Raw genomic sequence first — 25,533 nt, 5'->3', positions numbered from 1 at the left:
AGGCAGTCTAATTCCAGAGCTCAGTCATTATCACTACACTATATTACTTCTTTGGCAGCAGAATGACACCTCCACACTATGGGGACCCCCAGAAAGGTTCAATAATCGCTACTCAGAAAAAAAGGGCTGAGGTATAAGGTTCAAATAGAGAATTAAGCAAAAGTGTCCATAATGAATGAGAAAACCCCATCCTCCTCTTCCCTCTCAACCCCTAAACAATGACAGCCAGTTTTACAGGATTCTTTTGCAGACACTTGAACAGCCACAGAGAAAAAGCCTACATATATTCCACGTGGAGCTTGCCCAAAGAAAGAGCTAGCTCACTATCCTATAATCTAAAGGTGAAGACTACTAGCCCAACCAATGCATACAGAGCCTCTGAAAAGTCTCTTAGTGCCTTCTTATAAAATACGGACAATCATGAATCTCAAATTTGGGGATTTACACTTCCGGCCATGAGAGAGTAACTGGCACTAGATTTGTCCTCCCACCATAAATAACCTTGAAACTGGACAAAATATACGAGGCAAATGTTTTCAGGTACCGGACAAGAGGCAGGACAAACCGTGATCCTTCAGAGAAGAGAAAAACGTAAGGCAATCCCCAGATTTGTACCTCTCTCTGCCTGGGGCAGTTTCCCGACCACAACACAGCGAAGTAGAACCCAAGCACAGCATGGTGAGTCTAGCTGAGCTAAGGAGTTAGGAGACAGTTTAGCACTGCAGAAGTGGCTAGAATCTGTGGGATAAGATACCAGAGAGAAGTTTGCCCCAGAAACTGGTGTAGAGGTTCCTTGGAGGTTTCTTAAACTGGATTTCATCAAAATTAAAAATGTTTGTTCTGCAAAAAGAAAACATTGTTAAGAAAAAGAAGAGATGAGCCATAGATGAAAGAAAACTACTTTCAAATCACATATCCAACAAATGACTGCATCCAGAATATGTAAAGAACGCTCTAAAGTCAATAACAAGAAAACAATCCAATTAGAATGTGGCAGAAGATTTGAACAGATACTCAACCAAAGAGGAATACAGGTAGCAAATAAGCACATAAAACCATTAGTCAGGTTATAAAAGACTAAATCTTCCACAAGAAGAAATCAATAATGTCTAAACCTAACAAATGAAGAAATTACAAAATAAACATATTACATAGAAATATAGAGGTAAACAGCTAAAATAATTTAAGGTGATTTTCACTTCTGGGTGTAAGGGAGGGGCAATGAAGGCTATTATTTTTCATTGTGAGTTTATAACACTAAATGACCTTCTACACTATAATGAAATGTGTGGCTACACACACAAATATATATGTATTTCTTAAAGGTGAGTATGGTTAATAGTTTCAAATGTTACTAATAGAAAAAAACAAGATAAGGTAGGAAAGTAAGCGTGGGATATGACACATGGAAGTAGACAAGCTGATCTTGAGAAACATAATTATGGTAGAGGGATGGGACAGAAACCAAATGGGAGGGTGGACCTGGAAATTGTACACAGCAGGGACTGAAACATGACTTCACCATTTTCTATCTGTGAACATAAATACCTTAATGTATCTGGGCTTTAGTTCCTTTATCTTTAAAATGGAGATAATGATCCTAACAAAAACTACTTAGTGAAGTTACTGTAAGGACTAGATTAGGCAACGTATATAAAATACTAAGCACAGTACTAGCACATAATAATATTAAATGGCAGATGAAGATGTTATTATCTGAAAAGGCGATATCACAAAATAAATGAGAGCATAAATATATTTGGGGTTTTTATACTGTTTCTCCCTTTTGACAGTAAGTAACATATTTAGAGATGGCATTTTCATATCCTAAGTGCTCCATAACAAATATATTACCTGTATTACTATGTATTCATCACTTAACATCTGTAGCAATATTGTTTTCTCCTTTGGACTGAATAAACCATAATATCACAACTGGCAAGAGGTCACCTAGTCCACAACACAATACTTAGTGCGTTTTAGAAAACTAAATCATAGTTTTATCTATCCAGATATACTCTGTAAAAAAAAATGCAGCTTACATATTATAATCAAAGGAATATCAGCATTTCTTTACTACTTCTATAATTTCATTCTTTTTTAAATAAAAGAGAAAATTTAACACCTAAAAACACAAGACTGGCATTTGATTACTCAAACTAGTAATTTTCAAATCTACCCGGATATCAGAATCATCTGGCAGCTCCTAAACATATTCAGATTCAGAGCTTCATCATCTAGCTACTGACTCAGAATTTCCAACAGTAGAGTGTAGAAGATGTATTTTTTTAAATCTACCCAGCAAAAACATAATAAAAGGCAATCTGCAAAAGAAGAAATAAAATAGCCAATGAAAATGAAACAATATGCTCAACTTTACTACTAGGAAAGAAAATGCAAATTTTTAAAAGCAATGAAATACCATTTTTTGTCCAAATTAACAAAAATTAAAGAGATTGCAAACAGTGCTGACATGGGTATAAAAAAAAGGCATTCTGATATATCATTGGCAAGATTTGCTATTAACATGTTGGAATAATTGGGAGTATCTTTCAAAAATAAAAATGAAAATGCCAGCAATCCCACCCCACAGCCATAAAAACCCAAGCATAAGGATATGTGTATAAGGAGGCCTATCTCACAATTATTTGTAATAAAAACAACAAACTGGAAATAACCCAAATGTTCATTAATAGGTACATAATTAAATGAATTATCCGTACTACAGAATATTAGGGTAGCTATTAAAAAGACTAAGTTGGGGACTTCCTCTTCTAGCAGTGATGGAGTGAGTAGCTTGTGGCAGACCAATGTTCCTGTAAAAACAATTAGAAAACTGGATGACATATAAATATTTGTTCAAAGGTGTTGGAGAGTTACCAAGTTAGCAAGACAAGAGAAGCCAGAATTCCAGAAAAGAAGGAAGCTCACTGAGGTGAGTTTGATCTTCTGTGTGTCACTCATCCCGGTAGCAAATTGGTTAACTTTCGAGCAGTGAATGGCAGAGAGGCTGAGAATACAAGCAGAACTCAAAAGAAACCAAAGTGGAAAGAGGTGACTAAGGAGAGCTTTCAGCAGTCTAACATGGCTAGAAAGCCAAACTCAGAAGTCAGGCTTGACAAGGCAGCCAAATTTGAGATGCTAAGATTTGAAAGGCAAGGGAAACATAGACAACATGATGCCAGTTCACACTTCTTTAAATAAAAAGTGGCCAAAATACTGAGTAGAGATTTCAAGAGTCTCATGGCACTGTGAGAACAAAAAATTAAGTTCAGGAACCACAATGGAGGACTTTGTTACATACTCCAAGCCTTCAGCAGGCTTCCTGAGATAGCAATACCCTTAGGAAGGAAGGTGAACTGGAGGTAAACTGAAACTTATGAAGACTCAGCTCAGCCTCTGACCAACTGGAGTGAGCCACTCTATTCTAGCTGTCCACCAGACTACACACAGAATCCCCTTTGACGGGGGAGATCATTATTCAGAGATAATAGTACTGTTCATGTGAAATGTTCAGCATTCAAGCAAAAATAAGCAAGCATACCAAGATACAAGGCCAAAGGCAAAAACAGACAACAGAAACAGATTGAAAGATAATAAAAACATCAGAGTTAACAAACATGAATGTTTAAAAAAAATTCTGATTAATATATTCAAGAAAATTATGACACAATGGAGAATTTCACCAGAAAATTGAAATTTATGAAAGAAAATTAAATGGAAATTCTAGAATGGAAAAATACAATAACCGAAATGTAAAACTCAAAGATGATTTTAATGGAAGAATGGACAGAGCTGAAATAAGATTAGTGAACTATGAGACAGTAATGGGAAAACACACATGCTGAAAAATGGAGAGACAAGGAAAGCAAATACAAAAAAAAAGAACAACACGAGAGACATACGAAAATCTCTTACATATATATATACATATATATAATCCTAATGCCAGAAGAGTAGAGAAAAAAATGTTGCAAAAACATTTATGTTATGCACGTTATGTTAAAAAATAATTACTGAAAATTTCCCAAACTAATAAAAAGTATCAAGCCACAACAAGCACAATAAATACAAAGAAAAGCACACCTAGACACATCATAGTCAAACTATAGAAAAGTAAAGGCAAGTAGAAAATTTTAGCAGTCATGGAACAAAGACTCATTGCCTTCAAAGGAACAACAAAAAGACTAACAGCTGACATCTTAACAGAAACAATAAGTTAGGAACATTGGAATGTCATCATTAACATGTTGAAGGAAAATAATGGCCAATTTAAAATTTTATGGCCCGGAAAAATATTCTTTTAAGATGAAACTTCCAGTATTGCAAGAAAAGGGACGAAGTCGTGTGAACCCTCCAGGAGATAACAATTATAAAAACTTGATTAAAAATAACAACTATTTAAAGATATTGGAAAATGTACAAAAACAGAAGCTAGAAGAGAATGTATTCTTGAAAAACTTCAACAGAAGAAATAAGAAAAGAGTTCCTGACTTTCTGCCCTGAGGGTGTTGCCCACATTCCATGAAGAAGCTGTAGAAAACAGTACCAGAAAACGACAGCCTCACCAAGTAAAGTGCCAGAGACCATAGTTCAGGGATGGAAAAGCAGTGAAAAATCTAAAGGAGGAACTCAGACAGTGAGAGAACTACAGAAGGAATGAGTAACTCTGTGTAAACTCTGCCCAAATCCCATCTGGGATAAACTACACACATGGGGGAGGAGATACAAGAAGCATGGGGGCAGGGGGTGGGGGGGTTGTAGAAAAGCAAGCAAAGACCAGAGAGAAAACTAGTCCTAAAAAATAGACTATGGGGAGACGATGTCAAAACGCCAGCATACACAGACTCTGAACTCACCTCCACCCATTTACAACTACTCTTGGAACAATTACCCCTAAGACAGAACTGAAAACTGGGTAAAAGGAAGCCCCACAACAAGGGACAGTGCTGACTGAGGTGGAAGAGGCAGAAATTCCTTTCTGGAGAGAAAAAAGCCACCTTCTAGGAGAGATGCTTCATGTCCAGGTGGGAGCAACCTTAAGGAACACAGTCTTCCCCGGAGGAGTAGGGGATCTGAGTGGGTAAGCATTACCACAACAAGCAGCTTTTGGACTCAGCATACCCGAGACAAGTGTCATATCTGGCTTTGCTCACTACTAACAACAATAGGGAAACCCCCAGAAAAGCTCTCAGACATAATGGGAAAAAAAAAACTCTGCTCTTAAAGGGCCCATGCACAAATTCACCCATTTCAGAAAGCAATCTAAAATCACCAGAAAGAAAGCTGCAGAGTCCCTTGGTGAAAAGAGGCTCACCTGATAGGCTCTGGGTGCATCTCGGTGAGAGGTGAGACCCTTCCAGGGACTGAGACACTGGCGACAGCCATTATTGTGCTCTAGCACAGTACAGGCATGGTAACACAGACACTGGCAGATGCCATTGGAGTTTCTCCCCTAGGCCTGTCAGCCCAGTGGTCTGTCCCACCCACGAGAGTACAGACTTAACCCAGCTCAGCCAGGGCAGGCAGCCTACCCCAGGGACTGGCCCCAGCCAACAAACAGCAAGCTCTCTGGCAATGTGTTGGCCCACATAGGTGTGGTGCCTGGAGCCTCTGAAACCAGTATGTGGGACTGCCTCTGCAGGGCAGGAAATGAGCTAGGGGCGGGCCAGTGTAGGTAGAGTGTGTGGGACCTCTGCAGTCAGGTGACTCAGTCCACTTCAGTGGGTCAGGGCACACACACGGGGTCAGACTGTTGACAGGGTGTGTGGCCTTGTGGGCAGTGGGACCTGTCAGCTGCAGCAGATTTGTGCTTCTCAAACAGCCACAAAAGGGATAGGCCCCACCTTCCAAAGCCTGAAACAACTGGGTGCTCTCATGCCTGAGGCTGGCCTCACTCAGCTGCAACCCTGAGGGAGCTGACAACAGCCTTGCAGGTCTGAGACGTACAGCACTTGGAGGCCCCTGAGCCTAGCAACCAGCCACACTGGGAGCCTACTCACTTTAGAGAAAAACTGCAACAGGAATGTGCTATTAGACCTTTCAGCCAACTGTGCTGGGACTTCTCACACCCAATAAACTGAGTGAAGGGTCCATAGTAGCCACACACAGCTCAGCATTACAACCAGCCAGCCAGGAGAAAGCCTACCCTCCCCAGAAACCTGCAGAAAGAGCAACCCTGCCACAACCGAAGGACAGACGTAGCCCACACAGGGGACACTCCTGGAACATTTGGAACTGGGGATGAGAGGGAAGCACATTTTTGGACCTCATAAGGCATCCCTTACATAAGGCCACCTCTCCAAGATTGGGAGATGTAGCTGACCTACATAATAAGCACAGAGGATGAGGCAAAATGAGGAGACAAAGGAATATGTTCAAGTGAGGAAACAGGACAAAACTCCAGAAAAAGAACTAAACAGAAATAATCTACCTGACAGAGTTCAAAAAAAGTCACAAGGATGCTCACTGACCTTGGGAGAAGAATGGAAAAACTCAGTGAGAACTTCAACAAAGAATTGGAAAATATAAAAAAAGAACCAATCAGAAATGAAGAATACAATATTGGGAATAAAAAATTCACTAGAAGGACTCAAGGGCAGAGCAGATGACGCAGAAGAACAGATCAGTGAGCTGGACGAAAAACGAGAAAAAATCACCCAAGCTGAACAGGTAAAAGAAAAAATTAAAAAGAATGAGGACAGTCTAAGGGACCTCTGGGACAACATCAAGCATACTAACATCCATGTTATAAATGTCCAAGAAGGAGAAGAGAGAGACAAGGGGGCAGAGAATCTAAGTGAAGAAATAATAGCTGAAAACTTTCCTAACCTAAGGAAAGAAGCAGACATCTAGGTACAGGAAGCACAACGAGTACCAAACAAGATAAACCCAAACAGTTCCACACCAAGACACATTATAATTCAAATGTCAACAATTAAAGATAAAGAGCGAATCCTAAAAGCCACTAGAGAAAGGCAACAAGTTACAGACAAAGAAAACCCCATAAGGCTATCAGCTGACTTTTCAGCAGAAACCTTACAGGCTAGCAGGGAGTGGCACAATATATTCAAAGTGCTGAAAGGAAAAAACTTACAGCCAGAATACTCTATACAGCAAGGCTGCCATTCAGAATGGAAGGAGAGATAAAGAGTTTTCCAGACAAACAAAAACCAAAGGAGTTTATCACCAAGAAACCAGCTTTATAAGAAATGCCAAAAGAACGTATTTAGGTGGAAAAGACCACAAACAAAAATAAGAAAATCATTTTTATAAAAAGCAATAAAATCACTGGTAAAGGCAAAAACACAATGAAGGTAGCAGATCAACCACCTATGAAGCTAATATGAAGGTCAAAAGACAAAAGTACTAAAATTATCTATTTCCATGATAAGAGGGTAATTGATACACATGCACAAAAAAAGAGGTTAGATATGATATCAAAACCAAAAAGTGGGAGGAGGAGAGTAAAAGAATTGAACTTTCAGCAAGAGGTCAAACTAAAAAGATGATCAACTTAATACAGATTGCTATATATGTAGGTTATTATATATGAACCTGATAGTAATCACAAACTAGAAACCTATAATAAATACACAAAAAGTTACAAGAAAGGAACTCAAACATAATTCTAAAGAAAGACGTCAAACTACAAGGGAAGACAGCAAGAGAAGAAGGAAAGAACACAGAAGAACTACTAAAACACCCAGGAAAAGGCAACAAAATGGCAATAAGTACATATCTATCAATAGCTACTTTAAATATCAATGAACTAAACGCTCCAATCAAAAGGCACAGGGTGGCCAATTGGATAAAAATCAAGACCCATATATTTGCTGCATACAAGAGATACACTTCAGACATAAACACATTCACAAACCAAAAGTGAAGGGATGGAAAAAGATACTCCATGCAAATAGCAATGAATAGAAAGCAGGGGCAGCAATACTTATATCACACAAAAATAGACTTTCAAACAAAAACTTACAAGAGACAAAGAAGGGCACTACATAATGATAAAGGGAACAATCCAACAAGAGGACATAAAACTTGTAAGTATCTATGCACCCAACACAGGAGCACCTAAATATATAAAGCAACTATTAACAGACATAAAAGGAAAAATAGCCAGTGATAAAATAATAATAGAGGACTTTAACACTCCACTCACACCAAAGCATAGATCACCCAAATGAGAAGGTCAATAAGGAAACACTGGCTTTAAATGACATCAGATGGATTTAGTAGATGTATACAGAACATTCCATCCAAAAACTGCAGAATACACATTGTTTTCAAATGCACATGGAACATTCTCCAAGGTAGATCAAATATTAGGTCACAAAGCAAGTCTCAATAAACGTAAGAAGACTGAAATAATACCAATCATCTTTTCTGAACACAACAGTATGAAATTAGAAATCAACTACAGGAAGAAAATCAGAAAAGCCACAAATATGTGGAGATTAAACAAAATGCTAGTGAACAACAATTGGGTTAATGAAGAAATCAAAGGAGAAATAAAAAAATACCCAGAGACAAATGAAAATGAAAAAAATGACATGCCAAAATTTATGGGATACAGCAAAAGCAGTTCTAAGAGGGAAATGTATAGCAATACAAGCCTCAACAAACAACAAATAAGAAAAATTTCAAATAATCTAATAGTGCACCAAAAAGAACTGGAAAAAGAAGCATAAACAAAGCACAAAATCAGTCAAAGGAAGGAACTAATAAAAATCAGAGCAGAAATAAATGAAATAGAGACTAAAAAAATTTAAAGATCAATGAAAATAAGAATTGGTTCTTTGAAAAGATAAACAAAATTGACAAGCCTTTAGCTAGACTCATCAAGAAAAAAGAAGGCTCAAATAAATATCAGAAATGAAAGAAGAGAAATTACGACACCTCAGAAATACGAAAGATTATAAGAGAATACTATATGAAAAGCTATATGCCAACAAATTGGATAATCTAGAGGAAATAGAGGAATTCTTAGAATCACACCATCTTCCAAAACTGAGTCAATAAGAAATAGAGAATTTGAATAGACCAATCACCAGAAAGGAGATCAAAACAGTAATCAAAAACCTCCCAAAAAATAAAAGTCCAGGACCAGACAGCTTCCCTGGTGAATTGTACCAAACATTCAGAGAAGAGTTAATACCTATCCTTCTCAAAATGTTCCAAAAAATTGAAGAGGAGGGGAGGCTTCCTAAGGCATTCTAAGAGGCCAATATTACCCTGATACCAAAACCAGACAAGGACAACACAAAAAAAAGAAAATTACAGGCTAATATCACTGACGAACATCAACGCAAAAATCCTCAACAAAATACTAGCAAATCGAATACAACAATACATTAAAAAGATCATACACCATGATCAAGCGGGATTTATTCCAGGGATGCAGGGATGGTTCAACATGCACAAATCAATCAATGTGATACACCACATTAACAAAATGAAGAATAAAAACCACACGATTATCTCAATAGATGCAGAGAAAGCATTTGACAAGATACAGCATCCATTTATGATAAAAACTCTGAATAAAATGGGTATAGAAGGAAAGTACCTCAACATAATAAAGGCCATATATGAGAAACCCACAGCTAACATCATTTTCAATGAAGAAAAACTGAAAGCTGTCCCTCTAAGAATGGAAACCAGACAAGGTTGCCCACTTTCACCACTCTTATTTAACATAGCATTGGAAGTCTTAGCCAGAGCAATCAGGCAAGAAAAAAAGTGAGAGATCAAAATTGGAAAGGAAGAAGTGAAACTGTCACTATTTGCAGATGACGTGACTTTATATATAGAAAATCCTAAATAATCCACTAAAAAACTTCTAGAAATAATACATGAATACAGTAAATTTGCATGATACAAAATCAACATACAAAAATCAGCTGCATTTCTATACGCTAACAATGAAGTAGCAGAAAAAGAAATTAAGAATACAATCCTATTTACCATTGCAACAAAAGAATAAAATATCTAGGAATAAACTTAACTGAAGAGGTGAAAGACCTGTACACTGAAAACTATAAAACATTACTGAAAGAAACAGAAGACACAAAGAAGTGGAAAGATATTCCATGCTCTTGGATTGAAAGAATCAACATAGTTAAAATGTCCATACTTCCTAAAGCAATCTACAGATTCAATTCAACTTCCAACAACAGTTTTCACAGAAATAAAACAAAGAATCCTAAAATTTATATGGAACAATAAAAGACCCTGAATAGCCAAGGGAATCCTGAGAAAAAAGAACAAAGCTGGAGTTATTACAATCCCTGATTTCAAAATATCCTACAAAGCTTTAGTCATCAAAACAGCATGGTACTGGCACAAAAACATACACATAGATCAACGGAACAGAATCAAGAGCCCAGAAATAAGCCCACACATCTATGGACAGCTAATTTTTGATAAGGGCACCAAGAACAATGGAGAAAGGAAAGTTTCTTCAATAAATGGCATTGAGAAAACTAAACAGCCACATGCAAAAGAATGAAAGTAGACCATTATCTTATACTATACACAAAAATTAACTCAAAATAGATTAAAGACTTGAATGTAAGACCTGAAACCATGAAACTTCTAGAAGAAAACATAGGCAATGTGCTCTTCAACATCGGTCTTAGCAGCATATTTTCAAGTACCATGTCTGACTGGGCAAGAGAAACAATAGAAAAAATAAGCAAATGGGACTACATCAAACAAAAAAGCTTCTGCACAGCAAAGGAAACCATCAACAAAATGAAAACACAACCTAACAACTGGGAGAAGATATTTGCAAATCATATATCTACCTGATAAAGGGTTAATATCCAAAATATATAAAGAACTCATACATCTCAAGAACAAAAAGAACTAAGAACCCAATAAAAAAAATGGGCAAAAGATCTGAACAGACATTTCTCCAAAGAAGATACACAGATGGCCAACAGGCAGATGAAAAGATGTTGAACATCAGTAATTATCAGGGAAATGTAAATCAAAACTACAATGAGCTATCACCTCACAGTCCATCAGAACAGCTATAATTAACAAGACAGAAAATAGTGTTGGAGAGGATGTGGAGAGAAGGGAACTCTCATACACCACTGGTGGGAGTGCAAACCAGTGCAGCCACTATGGAAAACAGTATGGATATTCCTCAAAAAGTTAAGAATAGAACTACCATACAATCCAGCTATTCCACTGCTGGGTATCTATCCAACGAATATGAAAACACAAAGGCGTAAAGATATATCTACCCCTATGTTCAATCGCAGCATTATTCACAATAGCCAAGACCTGGAAGCAACCCAGGTGCCCATCAAGGGACAAATGGGTAAAGAATGGTATATATCCACAATGGAATACTACTCAGCCATAAGAAATGGTGAAATCTGGTCATTTGTGACAACATAGACTGAACTTGAGGGTATTATGCTAAGTGAAATAAGCAACAGGGAGAAAGTCAAATATTGTATGATCTCATTCATAAATAGAAGATAAAAACAACAACAAACAAACACAGAAACAGAGATTGGCTTGGTGGTTACCAGAGGGGAAGGCGGAAGGAAGAGGGCAAAAGGGGTGATTAGACACATGTGTATGGTGATGGATTGTAATTAGTCTTTGGGAGGTGAACGTGATGTAATCTACACAGAAATTGAAATATAATGACGTACAGCCGAAATTTATATAACATCATAAACCAATGTCACAATAAAAAAAAATAAAATAAAATACTAATCAAAAAGAAAAAAATAACAATAAATAGACCATGGAGTCAAATCTCTAAGTCTGCTGCCTTTTTCTTTTTATTCTTTTAAACGCATTGTATTCCTCAACCATGAGCAGTTTGGACAACAAAAAGTTGAAGGCTTATGAGTTTGAAGTTTCAGTCAACAGAATCAGAAGCTAGTTACAGCACAGCTGGAGGTTAAAAGGAAATCCTCTGAAGCAAGAAAACAGCATGGAGAGGGAGCTCTATCTTGGTTTAAATCCTTGATGACTGCCAAATATACAACTGGTTCCTGTATTTTACCAGAAATCATTCAATATTAACCTCAAGTAAATCTGGATAGGTTAAAGATGTATATTGTAATCCCAGAAGGAACCATTAAAAATAATACTGGGACTGGCCGGCTGGCACAGCAGTTAAGTTTGCGCGCTCTGCTTCAGCGGCCTGGGGTTCACTGGTTCAGATACTGGCACGGACCTACACACTGCTCATCAAGCCATACTGTGGCAGGTATCCCACACAGAAAATAGAGGAAGATGGGCACAGATGCTAGCTCAGGGTATCCATCTTAAGAAGGCAGGAAAAAGAACAGCAGGTAAAACTCAAAGCAGAAGGGAATAATAAAAGAGCAGTAACTGAAATAATAGAAAACAAAAACAGAATAGAGAAAATAAGCAAAGCTAAAAGATGCCTTTGGAAAAGATTAATAAAAGTGATAAAATCTAGCAAAAGACAAAGTATATATCTCCAATATTAGGTACAAAGGGGACATTTTAAATATATCTGCAGAATGCAGATATCCTTCAGACATTAAAGATTTATGAGTATATTAAAACAACTTTACACCAATAATATTGAAAAGTTAAATAAAACGTAAGTTCCTAGAACAAAAAACAATGAAAACTGACACAAGAAATAGAAAAATCTGAATAGTTCTATATCTATTAAAGAGATTGAATCCATAATTAAAGACCATCCCACAAAGAGCTCTGTAGGCCCATATGGCTTTACCCATCAATTCTCCAAACATAAAAAATAAATATCACAATCCTACACAAACTCTTCCAAAGAAAAAGAGGGAACACTTCCCAACTCATTTTATGAGGTCAGCATAATCTTGATACCAAAACCTATAGGACATTACAAGAAAAGAAAATGCCAAGCCAATATCTTCTATGAACATAGACATAAACGTTCTAAACCAAACATTAACAAACTCTAGCAATATGTTCAAGGATAATATAATTGATAAAATTGAGTTTATTTCAAAAATAAAAAGTTTTTCTAACGTTTAAAAAAAAATCAATGTAATTTGCCACATTAACAGATTAAAGGAGAGAAATTATATAATCATGAATAAATGCAGAAAATGCATTTGATAAAATTTAATACTTCATAATTTTAAAAAATCTCTTAGCATATTAGATATAGAATGGAAACTTGTATCTGACAAAAGTCAGATTAAAAAAGTTTGTAACGAACATTAAAATTAATGGTAAAAAATCGAAATCTTTTCCCCTAAGATCAAGAACAAACAAAGGTGCCCATCATCAACACTGTACTGAAGTTTCTGGTCATTTCAATAATGTAAAAAAAAAGAAAGCATATGGATTAGAAAGGAAGAAATAAAGCTGTCATTATGCACAGACAATGTAACTGTATATATATAACATTTAAAAGAATCTACACACTATTAGAATTACGTAAATTTAGCAAGGTAGCTAGATACAAGGTCAATTATAAAAACAAATTGTATTTCTATATATAAACAAGTTTATTTTTTAAATGACCTGTTTTTAATAACATCAAAACATGTCACAACAATAAATATAACAAAAGATGTGTAAGTCCTATATACAAAAAAATTTCAAAAAATCACTGAAATTAAAGAATATCTAAATAAATGGACAAATTATTACTCAAGGATTAGAAGACTCAATATTGTTGACACTACTCAACTGTCCCCAAATTGATCTATATTCAATGCACACAATTCCAATCAAAATCCCAGGCATGTTTCTGTACAAGTGTGTAATTTGATAAGCTGATTCTGAAACTTATATGGAAAAGCGAAGGATTCAAGAAAGCCAAGTCAATCTTGGAGAACAACATTGGAGGACAGAAGCTGTCAGACATTAAGACTTACTACAAAACTACAGTTACAACAAAGTATTGGCTCGAAAATAACTAACAGGCCGATGGAACAGAGACACTCAAGTGCAGTGGAGAAAAGCCTACTCTTCAAAAAAGCCTACTGAGACCATCAGATATCCACAAGGAAAAAAATTATCTTGACCTCTTCCTCCTATTATATATTAAAAAGACAAAACAATAGAGCTTCCTGGAAATAAAACAGGAACAATTTATCGAGATAGGCAAAGATTTCTTAACCAGAACACGGAACACACTTTCCTAATGTAGTACATTAAAATCAGGAAATTGTTGATATAGCCAGTCTGTGGCCCGTTATTTGAGAACTTCTTAATCTATGAAGTCTGATAATTTCCTTAATTCTACTTATGTAACACTCAGAGGACTGCTTTTGCTTTTGTGAATGAGCACTATCTTGATTTATGAAATTAAATCCATAAAACTCATAATGAGAAGTTCAAATAATAGTGATTTTTAATATTTGAGACTTTTAATATCTACTGGAAACTCAACAAAGAATCAAAAACAAATTGAATTTAATATGTAAAATGGTACTGTTTTCGCTTGTTTTTTAAAATGCAGTTTTACTTCTAACGTTAAATCCTACAATAACACTCAGTTATCACAAGTGACTAAAAATAGCAGCCAGGCATGAGGTGCCTGTTAAACAGACATGAACAAAGCCAACTGAAATCAGAGGGAAGGCCCAGAGCTGTTCTCTGTGGCCAGCAAAACAGGCCATCTGCTGCAACAAAACCATCTGAAAGACACAGAGGAAGAAGGCTGCTCTTGTACCATTTATTTAAATGGTGAAAATTCAGTTTGTTCAGCCATGATCACACCCCCAACAGGAAAAACCTTTCTCCAAGTGGGAAAAACAGCTAGATATCACCTTATTTACTCAAAAAGCCTCCTTAGATCAAGAAACAAGGGAGAGGAGTAAAATCAAGACAGCATTAGCTTCCAGAGGGCAGAGATTTAAAAAGGTATTAATGAAAAATTGTATTCAGCTCAACTCTCATTCTCTGCCCATGCCAAACCTCATTAAGACAACGCACATTTATTCTACTATGTGAAGGACACTGTGTATTCTGAACTGCTGAACATTTTACCTTTGCAGCAAGCTGTAGTCCAATTTTGTCAGCTTCAGCCTCCAATGTTCTGCTGTATGGTCTATCAAACATATACTAAGAAGAAATAGGAAAGAAAAGCTCCGTTAAGACTACTTATTTCATAATAAAAGGAGTAATAAAATGAGATTTCAAAAATTTCACAGAGTATCTAGGATAAAGATTTTATGCTCTTCATGCTTGACATTTACTCAAAACCACGGTATAAAACATAAAGCGCAGCCTTATTTCCTCCAACAGACATTAATACTTTTAAAACCTGGAAAGAATAGAAAACAATCATGCCTACAAACTTCTGCAGTCTATGGTATCACACAGAGCACTTCTATTTTTCAATTATATCGTGCAGAGGATTCCCTAAGAAAGCTGATTGATGCAAGCTTTGAATATGGCCAAGGAACACTGTGATGTTGCAGTTTTAAAAGAAAATTGAGAAACTATAGCTGTATAACAGCCAGTGACACTACTAGAGGATTTAATTTAGTTAGAAAATTAACCATAGTGCAGAATGTTCTTTCTTTGATAAATTATCTTCATTTCTTCTTTCAAGTATTGATTAGTTAGGAAAATGAAATTTTCTTCCAATTTCAATTAAAAAATACAAATAGATATTGTAACTTTAATTTTCCTAATTACTTATATTTATGTGAATGCTTTCCAGTTAAATTCTAATTTTCAGTAAGTACTAAAACTTTGTAGGAGATGGATCAATATGCAGGACTTTTGAGAAAAGAGCTATTAATTGGGGAAGCAATTTTTCAGAGGCAGCTACATGTCAGTGACGGCTAGAAATAATATACTCAATCTGACAGACAGTCTGTGACCATTAGATCTGACTTTCTTCCCTCTCGATCACGTCTGTTTTAGGTTGCTGAACTCTATCATACACTGTCTTCACTCTCCATGGCTAGTCTGCAGGTGTCGCATCAAGTCTACTGATAGCATAACTGATTAAAAACTTTAATAAGTTTAAAAACTGGCTTTAAAAGGAGAGGAACTTAGATTCCAGTCCAAATGCTGACAGTTACTATTAACCCTGGGCTAACTGTTTAATCCCTCCAAGCCCTGGGGCATCATGTGTAAAATGGAGTAGTAACAGTACCAACCTCCCACAGCTGCAGAGAGGATGAAATGAGCACACGATAACGACAGCTCCTATACACTGTGTCCTTACTTTGCACCAGGCACTGCGCTAAACGCTTTACATCCGTGGTTCTCCAGAGGATGTGATTTTGTCCCTGAGGGACATCTGGAAATGTTTGGAGACATTTGTGATTGTGTAGGGGTGGGGTGGAAGTGAGGGGAGAGTGGAGTACTACTGGCATCTAAGGGGTAGAAGCCAGATGATTTGGAGCCATCTAGATGTTTAGAAGCAGGACAACTCCTCACAACAAAAAATTATGCAGTCCAAAATGTCAGTAGAGCTTATATTGAGAAATCCTGCTGTAAATTATCATTAAACCCACAACAACACTTTAAGTTAGTCAATACTATTATCCCAATTTACAGATTAAAAAACTGAGACTATAAAGGTGAAGGAACCTGCCCAAGTTCTACAGAATTTAGGTCTAAGAGAGCCTAAACTAAAACACAGGTCCATCTGATCAGAGCCTGTATTCTTAACCCCTGTACATAATTATAGTGCTTAGCCTAGTGCCTAACGTACAGGCAGCACCCAAGGAATGTTAGCTACTCTCATTGTTATTAACAGCTCTCAAACCCCTCCCGGGAGCACTCTATGAGGGCTGCTACATTACACCCAAATCTTCAAGATCGCAAAAATAAGGCTCCCCAATGGTGACGCGAGGGCCCTACTTCTTCCCTCCTCTGAGAAATGCCAGCAATTCCCCCTCCTTAATGACTTCATTATCAGCATTCCCCTTGGCTCTCCAATCACAATGACCAAGGCTTTCTAGACAGAGAAATATTTCCTTGTCACCAAAATTTGGGGGCGGGGGAGTTTGATTTAAAGAAAAAGAGTTCAAACAGAAGAAATCTACTTTATTCTCAGTTTAATTATTTAAATTAAAGTATTACACTGAAGTAACAGGATTCATCAACTATTTCAAGGGAGAAACAGCTACAAGTAATCTCTCTTATGACCAAATCTTCTGGTTCCATTATAGAAAAAGCTATCTACTGATTGATGGGGAAAAAACTACATTAACTCTGACTTCCCAGCACATCAGTGACAGAAATAAAATTCAAAATATGAGATCCTATAACCTAAACAATAACCATTCTTTCTTTCTTAAAAGTTCCCTTTAAGAACCTTTATTTTAACATAAATGAAGCCAAATGATACGGTAACACTGAAAGACTTATTCAATTTCAAAAGCAATTTGTCTCAAAGAATTTTACACATTAGATTTAAACAGCACCCAGATGGCACTCTGACATGTTCTCTATAAATCATTAAATAAACAAATAACAGATTGTTCCTAAATAACCAAACCTCCCAGGACAAGAAATATTTGAAGAAAGATATAAAATAATTAATTAGTCATAGTTAACAAAGTAATTATTAAGATAGCAAGACCTACTTTCAGCAGGGCAGTGTTATGAACAAAATGAAGGACTCAATAAATTTTATGAAATGATTATCATTAACATACTATTAAAAAGTTAACCTAGTAAGACTGTCAATATTTTCCAGTCAATGTTAGTTTAACTGGGAGTGAGGAGGTGACGGTGGTAAAGCAGCTTCAGCCAGCCCTGTGCCCATAAAAGTTTACTGGTTTAAGAGATCCCCATCAAAATGCAAATATTGGGGCCGGCCCGGTAGCCCAGCGGTTAAGTTCGCACGTTCCGCTTCAGCAGTCCAGGGTTCGCTGGTTCGGATCCTGGGTGCAGATATGACACCACTTGGCAAGCCATGCTGTGGCAGGCGTCCCACATATAAAGTAGAGGAAGATGGGCATGGATGTGAGCTCAGGGCCAGTCTTCCTCAGCACAAAGAGGAGGATTTGCAGCAGATGTTAACTCAGAGTTAATCTTCCTCAAAAAATGAAAATGCAAATATTTGGGGGAAGGGAGTCAGTCAATTAGCTACACTACACTACACTACACTACAGTCACTATGAAAGGCAAAAGTGGAAAGTTTGAAGGTAAAGCAACAGAAGGAAAGGACAGGTTTGTGACTGGGTTTTCTCTCCATAAGACCGATAACAATGCCAAAAAAAAAAAATATGTTAGCCAAAAGTTACTAAGCCCTTCTAACCCATCCATCTCCATCATTTGAGAGATGTCGTCTTTTCTAATTTGAATGCTCATTATTAAGAATATCCCCTAAAAATGAGTACCCATATTTCATGATATGTGAAAACATCTTTGGTATCTGTCACTTTACAGTAATATTAAAATAGCCTCACCATAGACCATATAAAATTCAAGTTATTGTCTCAGACTTACCTCCTGCAATTTAGACTGTATCCACTGGCTCAAAAGTGCCAAACTATCTCGAGGACAAATGGCCCAAATCATTGTGAGAAAAATCAGACCTAGGAAATCCAATAAATGAACCAAGCTAGCCTTTTCAGCCTGAGAAGAATCAAAATAATGAGAATTACATTTAATAAATCGAGACAGGACATGCTTACATTTTCTACTTCATCATGTGTGATCACATTAAATAATTACATGTGTATAACTGACCGAGATTGTAAGTTCTTTTTCTTCTGTGTGCTTATCCTTTCCCAGTCCATTTTTCCCATCCCTTGCTTACATACTTACATCCTCATTCATTCATTCGATTCATATTTACTGAGCCACTTACCATCATTCAGAAACAATGACAGGTTCACTAACACAGTTTCATATATTAACAAGCATAATCATCTTATGAAATAAGTACAATTATCCCTATTTATAGAAAAAGAAACTAAGATGGAGAGAGATGTTAAAAGAACTGTTCAAATTCACACAGATACTAGTAAAAGGACAAGTAATCAAACCTAGGAAGTTTAGTTTCTAATACTGTCACAAAATCTTTTTTAAAATCAAATAAACCTGTGTATTATACTTACACTTTTGGACAGAAACTAAACCATACCTAACATATGAAGCAGTTAAAATAGGCACAATTCAGAAAAAGACTGGAAATTTATTTTAAATATATGAAGTATGATTCATGCAAGTTTACAATTTTATAAATCTGGTATTTCTCACCAGGAAATTGGGTTCAACAAATTTTTGTATTTACTTATAGCAGTAATAAAAAAAAGGTTTTACTTAAAATAGTTGTTTTGAGTAGTAATATCTAAATATAAGAATAATGCACTGGATTGTCTAGCATTCCCCATTAAAGCTGATTAATAAATATTAACATAACATTTATACTGATAATACAGGAATCATTACTTCAATGTATGAAACATGGCTGCCAAATAGAACACTTCTCTTAACAATATAATCTGCCCTCACAAAGCATTCTTTCCTTCCCATTATAAGAACTGTGTGCCATGAATAACAATTATGGAATCACTTCAGCATAAAAGAGTAAAACTCCAAATAATGAAGTCATTATAGAAGAGAAAATCCTTGCTATTAATTATTAAAGGATATAATTGCTATTACACAGTCTTAGAAAAATAAAAATAAAACAAATCTGTATTTGCATAATAAAAAAAACATAAAAGTCGACATCAAATCAAAATGGAGACTCCTAAAAGAGAAAATATAGTGTTGATAACATCTAAGACCTCTGACAAAGAAATATGAATAACTATCTTCTATTTTTAAGGCTGCTATTTGCTTTTTATGTTTCCTCTGATTATTGTTCTTGCCCTGACAGAGATGACAACAATATGTTGAATGAGGCATTGAACTAGATGCCAGAAAAATAAATGTACTAAATATGCAATAAAAAGGGCCAAAATTGATTTTTTAGTTATGAAGCCATTTATTGAAAGATATAAGCTATTTCAACTGCTTAGGTTTATTCTTGTATATATTTAAGGAAAATATTTTTTAAATTTTCCCGTAACTCAGTAGAAATAAGATAATTACTATTTGTGCTTCAGAATAGCACGACTTCGACCCATCTCATCTTACTAATACTCTAAGGAACAGAAAGAATTTGAGATGACTTTTAGAAGGATTAATAACATCATTTCCATTTAAAGTTAATATGACTTGCATTTCAATATAGCATTTCACAATCCTTTCACTATTTACCTTCATGCTTTCAATGAAAGAAAACATACCTCTAATTATGTGGACAAAAGAGGCATGCATATTTTTTAATGAATAGAAATAAAAATATGAGTAATTCTATTACTTTTCTGGACTCACACCAAGTCGAACAGATGTGTATTTACAGGAGCATATGTCAGTCTGAATTGCACGATCTACAAGAAAAGTGCTGCCAACAACCAGGTAACCGTGGTAAAGGAAGCAGCGCTGGGCTTGCAAACGGAAGACCTGGGGTAAAGTCCTGACTCTGCCACTTGTCACATTAGTCATGTTACCTGGAGTCTCTTAAACACTAGTTTCCTCACATATAATACAGGGATACTAATACATACCTCATAAGGATAGTATTAAAATTATGAAGAAGGTACATATTAAAAAGCTCTGTAAACTGTTAAATGGTACGGTATCATTATTATTACTCTGCATTAATTATATATGGCATATCGTTCTAGGCATTTTCAAAGATGTTCCAAGCTATCTCCTGAGAATAATAAAAAAGAAAGAAAACCGATTTACCCACTTAAATAGTAATATCACTTTCCTACAGTTAATTTTCTGACTAGATTATAAGTATGTTAATAATTATGGAAAGTTTAAAATCTAATTTTAAATAATTAGAGGTTGAGAATACTTTTGAGCAAAAGAGACAGGTGATAAAAACAGTATTTAAGAGAAACACTAATTATTCAGTACGAAAAACTAAAGACCATAAAAATTCTCAAAATTAGCCAACATATTTTTTCAGGTAACAGAATAAGACAATTACTAAAAACTAAAATTCCATCATTAAAAAGGAACTGAAAATATTCAATTCTTTAAAAGATTTAATTTGCTGGCTTCAACACAGTATTTCAACAATCGAACAGTCATTTTAGGTACTTACAGCATGCCCAAGTACCGCATGTGCTATTTCATGGCCCAGAAGGAAGGAGAGTTGATGCATGTCAGTCACACTATTTAGAAGCCCAGTGAAGATAAACACTTGCCCATTCTGCACCATGAAGAACATAACGTAAGCAATTAGGACACCATAAAAAGTAAGGATGTTAAATCCAACAATTAAACATCAGGTTTGAGAATGTTTACTTACTGGAAGCACAAAGGCATTTACATCTGGGGAATCGACCACATGAATAATCCAGTGGATCTCAGAGAGCCCTGGAATATCTTTATTGCATTCAATTAAATGATAAAGCACTTCTTTAACAGTCAGGTATCGGGGATCTTTCTCAGGTAACATATTATTTTTAAATTCTTCCATCCACTGAAATATTAAAAAGAAAAGTAGTCTTTATTTTAAAAGAGTTTTAGCTCTACAAAATGTTTATACTGCTTTATGGAGAGTTACATGGCTACTGATTGTTGAACAGTTTAACTTATAATGATGTAAAAATCTGCATATATTAAACACTGAGATTTCTCAGATTTGAATTACTCATGCAAAGGTAATGTGGTTTCTCACAATGTAATAAATTCTAATAACTAAGATTTTTTAAAAAATGCTTGAAATAAAAATTTCATCTTTTCTATAAACAAATAAAATGCTTAAATATTATTTCTCCTTTCCTAAGTACTTTAGAAAACAAAACATCGCCTAGAGAACATAAAGATTTCACATAAGAAGGTAAAATACAAAAGAAAATTCTTTCATAACCCACTGAATAGAAAAACACCCTACACTTAATAAGAAAGTTAAACTTCTACAAAGAAAGACAACATTTCAATAACCTTGAATGTTTTATTCACACAAATTGAAAGGAAACTACTGAAATTTTAGAACCAGTGGGCATATCATTTTCTCTACATTATGCTGATTAAGACTAGCCACCATATGAAGATACTTTTTCTGAAGCTATATTCATGAGACCCTTTCAAGTGTACCGAGAAAATTAAGAATGTTCCGAAAATATCACTTTCGTTTCCATGAAATGTATGATTTCTTTCACATATAAATCAACAAATTTGTAAGCTTCTTCCTTGAGATGCATTAAAAACAGATGATTTTGTAGAATATGAATTTGTAATAGTCTTTATGTCAATGAGCATTTTTAGAAACCACGTCACCAATGTAAACAGTTTACAGTAATCCTTCTGAAGTAGATAAAATAAGCAAGATGATATGTAATTATAGTGCTTTATAATATCACTATAAGAACATGTGCTTGAATTTTCACATCAAGCAGTATTATATTTGTAGGTTACAAAGTAAAAAGAGAAAGAATATATGCATGTGCATATCCATAATCTTTCAAAGCTTCTCAGGGACGTGAATGGTAGAAGATGCGCTAATTCAACACTAGGCCTGTCTCAGTCTGCCCAGAACACGTTCCTAAAACTTGCCTCTGACTAGACCAGATTCTAAGACACATCTCAAATCTGTGTGTACACTTTGCTAAAAGAGATTGGTCCTATCTTAAGAAAATCTTTTTAGTGAAAAACTATCATTATTTCTTTTTTTAATGGTTAATTTCCATTGCAAAACTGAGAAGCTCAACTGGAATAAACAGCCATAAAGACGTAAGCATGCTGAAGCCGTGACGTGAGGCTATGAGACTTCAGCCAACACCGACTAAGCCAATACCATGCACGTGTTATTCAGTGTGGATGGAAAGATGCTCCACCCTCAAGGAGCTCACTAGCGGTACAAAATGTTTAACCACCTGACTTGTTATACTCTCCAAAGAGTTAAGGCTTCTGAATTCCAACTTTATTTTGCATGCAAAAACTATAATAAATTGCCAAAATTGATGCTTGGAAAAAATATCTTATTCTACTTTACTTTTAAGGTACAAAAGCAGACTACAGATATATTTATTAAAAAAATATATACTAAGCACTACTTTGTGCATTGCACTTACAATAAAGTGATAAACAAAACAGACAGGGTTTCTGCCCCCAGGGAGCTTAGTCTGACAAGGGCGGCAGTTCAGCAAATAACTAACTATGTAAATAATTGTCTCACCCTCACGACAAGTGCTTTGAAGGAAAAGCACAGCATGCGAAGAGAAAATGAAAGAGAACTATGCCCCATATAGCCAAGCCTGGGCACACCTCCAAATGAGCTGATTCACCAGTCAGTCTGTCTGAAGGGCACTCCCTGGAACCTCAGGCATCTGTCCGGCCTAACCCAGTCTGGATAGTCTGAGAAGGCTCTCCTGAGAAAGTGACACTTAAGGTAACATGTGAGGAGCAGGAGCTAGCTGGATAAATGGGAGGAAAGGTAAGGCAGGCGATAGGAATACTACATATGAAAGGTCTGAGGCCTTTTGGGGAAAAGAAATGCTAATTTCCTATCAAAGACCATAATAGAAAAGTGGTGCATCTTTCATATTTAAGAAACTTTCCTGCTTTGAGTATTATATTAAGCAATATAATTAAAAACAAATCCTTCTACTCACTGCTTCATATTCCAGTTCTGATAAAAGTCTGAAATGTTCTTTCCCCAATAATAGTAACCTGCTCCTTCCTGTGACTGGACTCACTTCCAGATGAGTAAAATAAAACACTGTGAAGAGCAATCCAAAACTGCTCAAACCAAGGAGGAACTTCCATTTGTTCTTCTTTACGCTTTCTTTAAATAGTTCCTTCTTGTTAGGAGGAAGTGCTTGCCACCATTTCCTTATGCTCCTAGAACAAAAAAGAAAAATTCAAAGTTCCGATAATAGTATCAGCCATATCAAAACGCAATGCCTCACTAGAATTTTATGTCATCAAATACTTGAATTTTTGTGATATATTTCTCTATATAGATGGTTTTCTCAATTTATAAAATTCTTAGCTAAATGATGAAAAAGTAAACAACTATACAGAGCTACAGTTAAAAATTCTAATACTCATTTGAATTTTCTTCAGTTATTTTAAAGGTAAACAAAAATGAGGAGCTTTTTTACAACTATCACGAGTTAACATTTGTTGACCATTTACCAGATGCAAAATACTCTTTTAACCGTTAAACATAAGTCATCTCATTTAGTCTTCGTAACAGCCCTGTTACAGAGGAGAAAACGGAGACAGAGAGAAGTGAAGCTGCTACTCCAAGGTCATAGACGTAGTAAGAGGAAAACCAGGCAATGTGATTGCAGAGTCTGAGCACTGAACCACCTCCGAGGGGATGAGGTGCCCAAACAATCATCTGAGGGGTCACAGCACAATCAATCTATGCCTTTAGTCACCGTTCTCCCCACTGCCCACCTGACTTCCAGCGCAATCTGCCAGGGCCTCAGCAAGGGGCAAGGGAAACCGCCTCAACATTGGCTTTAGAGACAAATTTTGTTCAGTAGCAGAAATTCCACTGTCCCCTCTAGAACATGACAAAGGAGAGGTAAGACGAAGACCATAAGCACCATAAATAAGGAAATGAGAGATTTTATACACAACATCTGAGGAGTTCCAATTTCTGCCAGGCAACAATACTCTGCTGCTTATCAGCCTCCAGAGACATTTTGACAAGAAGCAAACGTTTTCAATACTGGGACAAAAATTTTTCCTTGTGAGTTCATCTGTGAAATCACAACAAAAATTTAAAATATATACATCATCTCTTGACAAAACTTATTTATAAGGTAACTTCAAGTTATCTTTAAGTGACACACCTAAAATGCCTTTAAAGTGTTTCAACCTAAATAAACGAACTTTTGAAGTATACTTATTTCCTTTTAAAACTTTATATGACTTATTATTATTTGTTTAAAATGTAGAAAATATCTTCCAAAAGGAAATTTTAGGTAACTTACAATAGTAACAACAAAAACAAAGTTAAAAATAAATAATTAAAAAGGATGAAAAAGAGCTATTGGCCCACGAACCTGGGCCAATTTGTGACAAAGATTCTCTCCTCCACCAAACTCTACTCAGGGTCCCCTGAACTCTTTTTCAACTAGTCCTTGACTCTTGGATTTCCATGTTCATTTCTGCATTGTCCAACTTTAGCAAGAATCCTGCTAAGTCAGGTTAGCCAGAATCCCCCATCCTCCACATCTGATCACCCTTGATATCTAACCAGGTGCCTCATCCTTCTTCAGCACCCAAGTGATGTCTGACCCCCCTCACCTGCCTTCAGCAAGTATCCTGTTAGGTGTGTTTAGGCAGATACCCTCTTCCTCCTGATGGTCCCTGTTAGTAATTTTCCATCCACCAACCCCTTCTCTGCTCCTCGGCTGTAAACCCCACTTGCCCATGCTGTATTCAGAATTGACTAGTTCTACAGAGAGGTCTCTCCCCTGCCTCCTCCAACTACAATCCTCCTGAATAAAATCTGCTTTTATTGCTTTAACTATTGTCCAGCATGGATTTTCTTTGATAGTTGTTACTTAAATTGAA

At 36.0% G+C, this 25,533-nt stretch overlaps 1 protein-coding gene across 8 annotated transcripts in view; it reads right to left on the bottom strand.

Annotated features, from left to right (window-relative positions):
* Positions 1-25,533, bottom strand: part of OMA1 (OMA1 zinc metallopeptidase) — a 113,963-nt gene that overhangs the window by 73,846 nt on the left and 14,584 nt on the right. For all 8 annotated transcript variants that reach the window (XR_011537315.1, XR_011537316.1, XR_011537317.1 and 5 more), the window contains exons 3-7: positions 23,613-23,841; positions 21,305-21,478; positions 21,098-21,205; positions 18,433-18,561; positions 15,004-15,078 (exon numbers count right to left, since the gene is read on the bottom strand). Coding sequence is in view for 4 of the 8 variants with exons in the window: in XM_070609434.1 (XP_070465535.1) it covers positions 15,004-15,078; positions 18,433-18,561; positions 21,098-21,205; positions 21,305-21,478; positions 23,613-23,841 (715 nt within the window). In the remaining 4 variants the exon portion in view is untranslated. The remainder of the gene's footprint in view (positions 1-15,003; positions 15,079-18,432; positions 18,562-21,097; positions 21,206-21,304; positions 21,479-23,612; positions 23,842-25,533) is intronic.

Source organism: Equus przewalskii, chromosome 2, assembly GCF_037783145.1.
Source record: "Equus przewalskii isolate Varuska chromosome 2, EquPr2, whole genome shotgun sequence".
In the NCBI taxonomy this organism is placed as follows: domain Eukaryota; kingdom Metazoa; phylum Chordata; class Mammalia; order Perissodactyla; family Equidae; genus Equus; species Equus przewalskii.
This window is presented reverse-complemented; position numbering and strand designations above follow the sequence as displayed.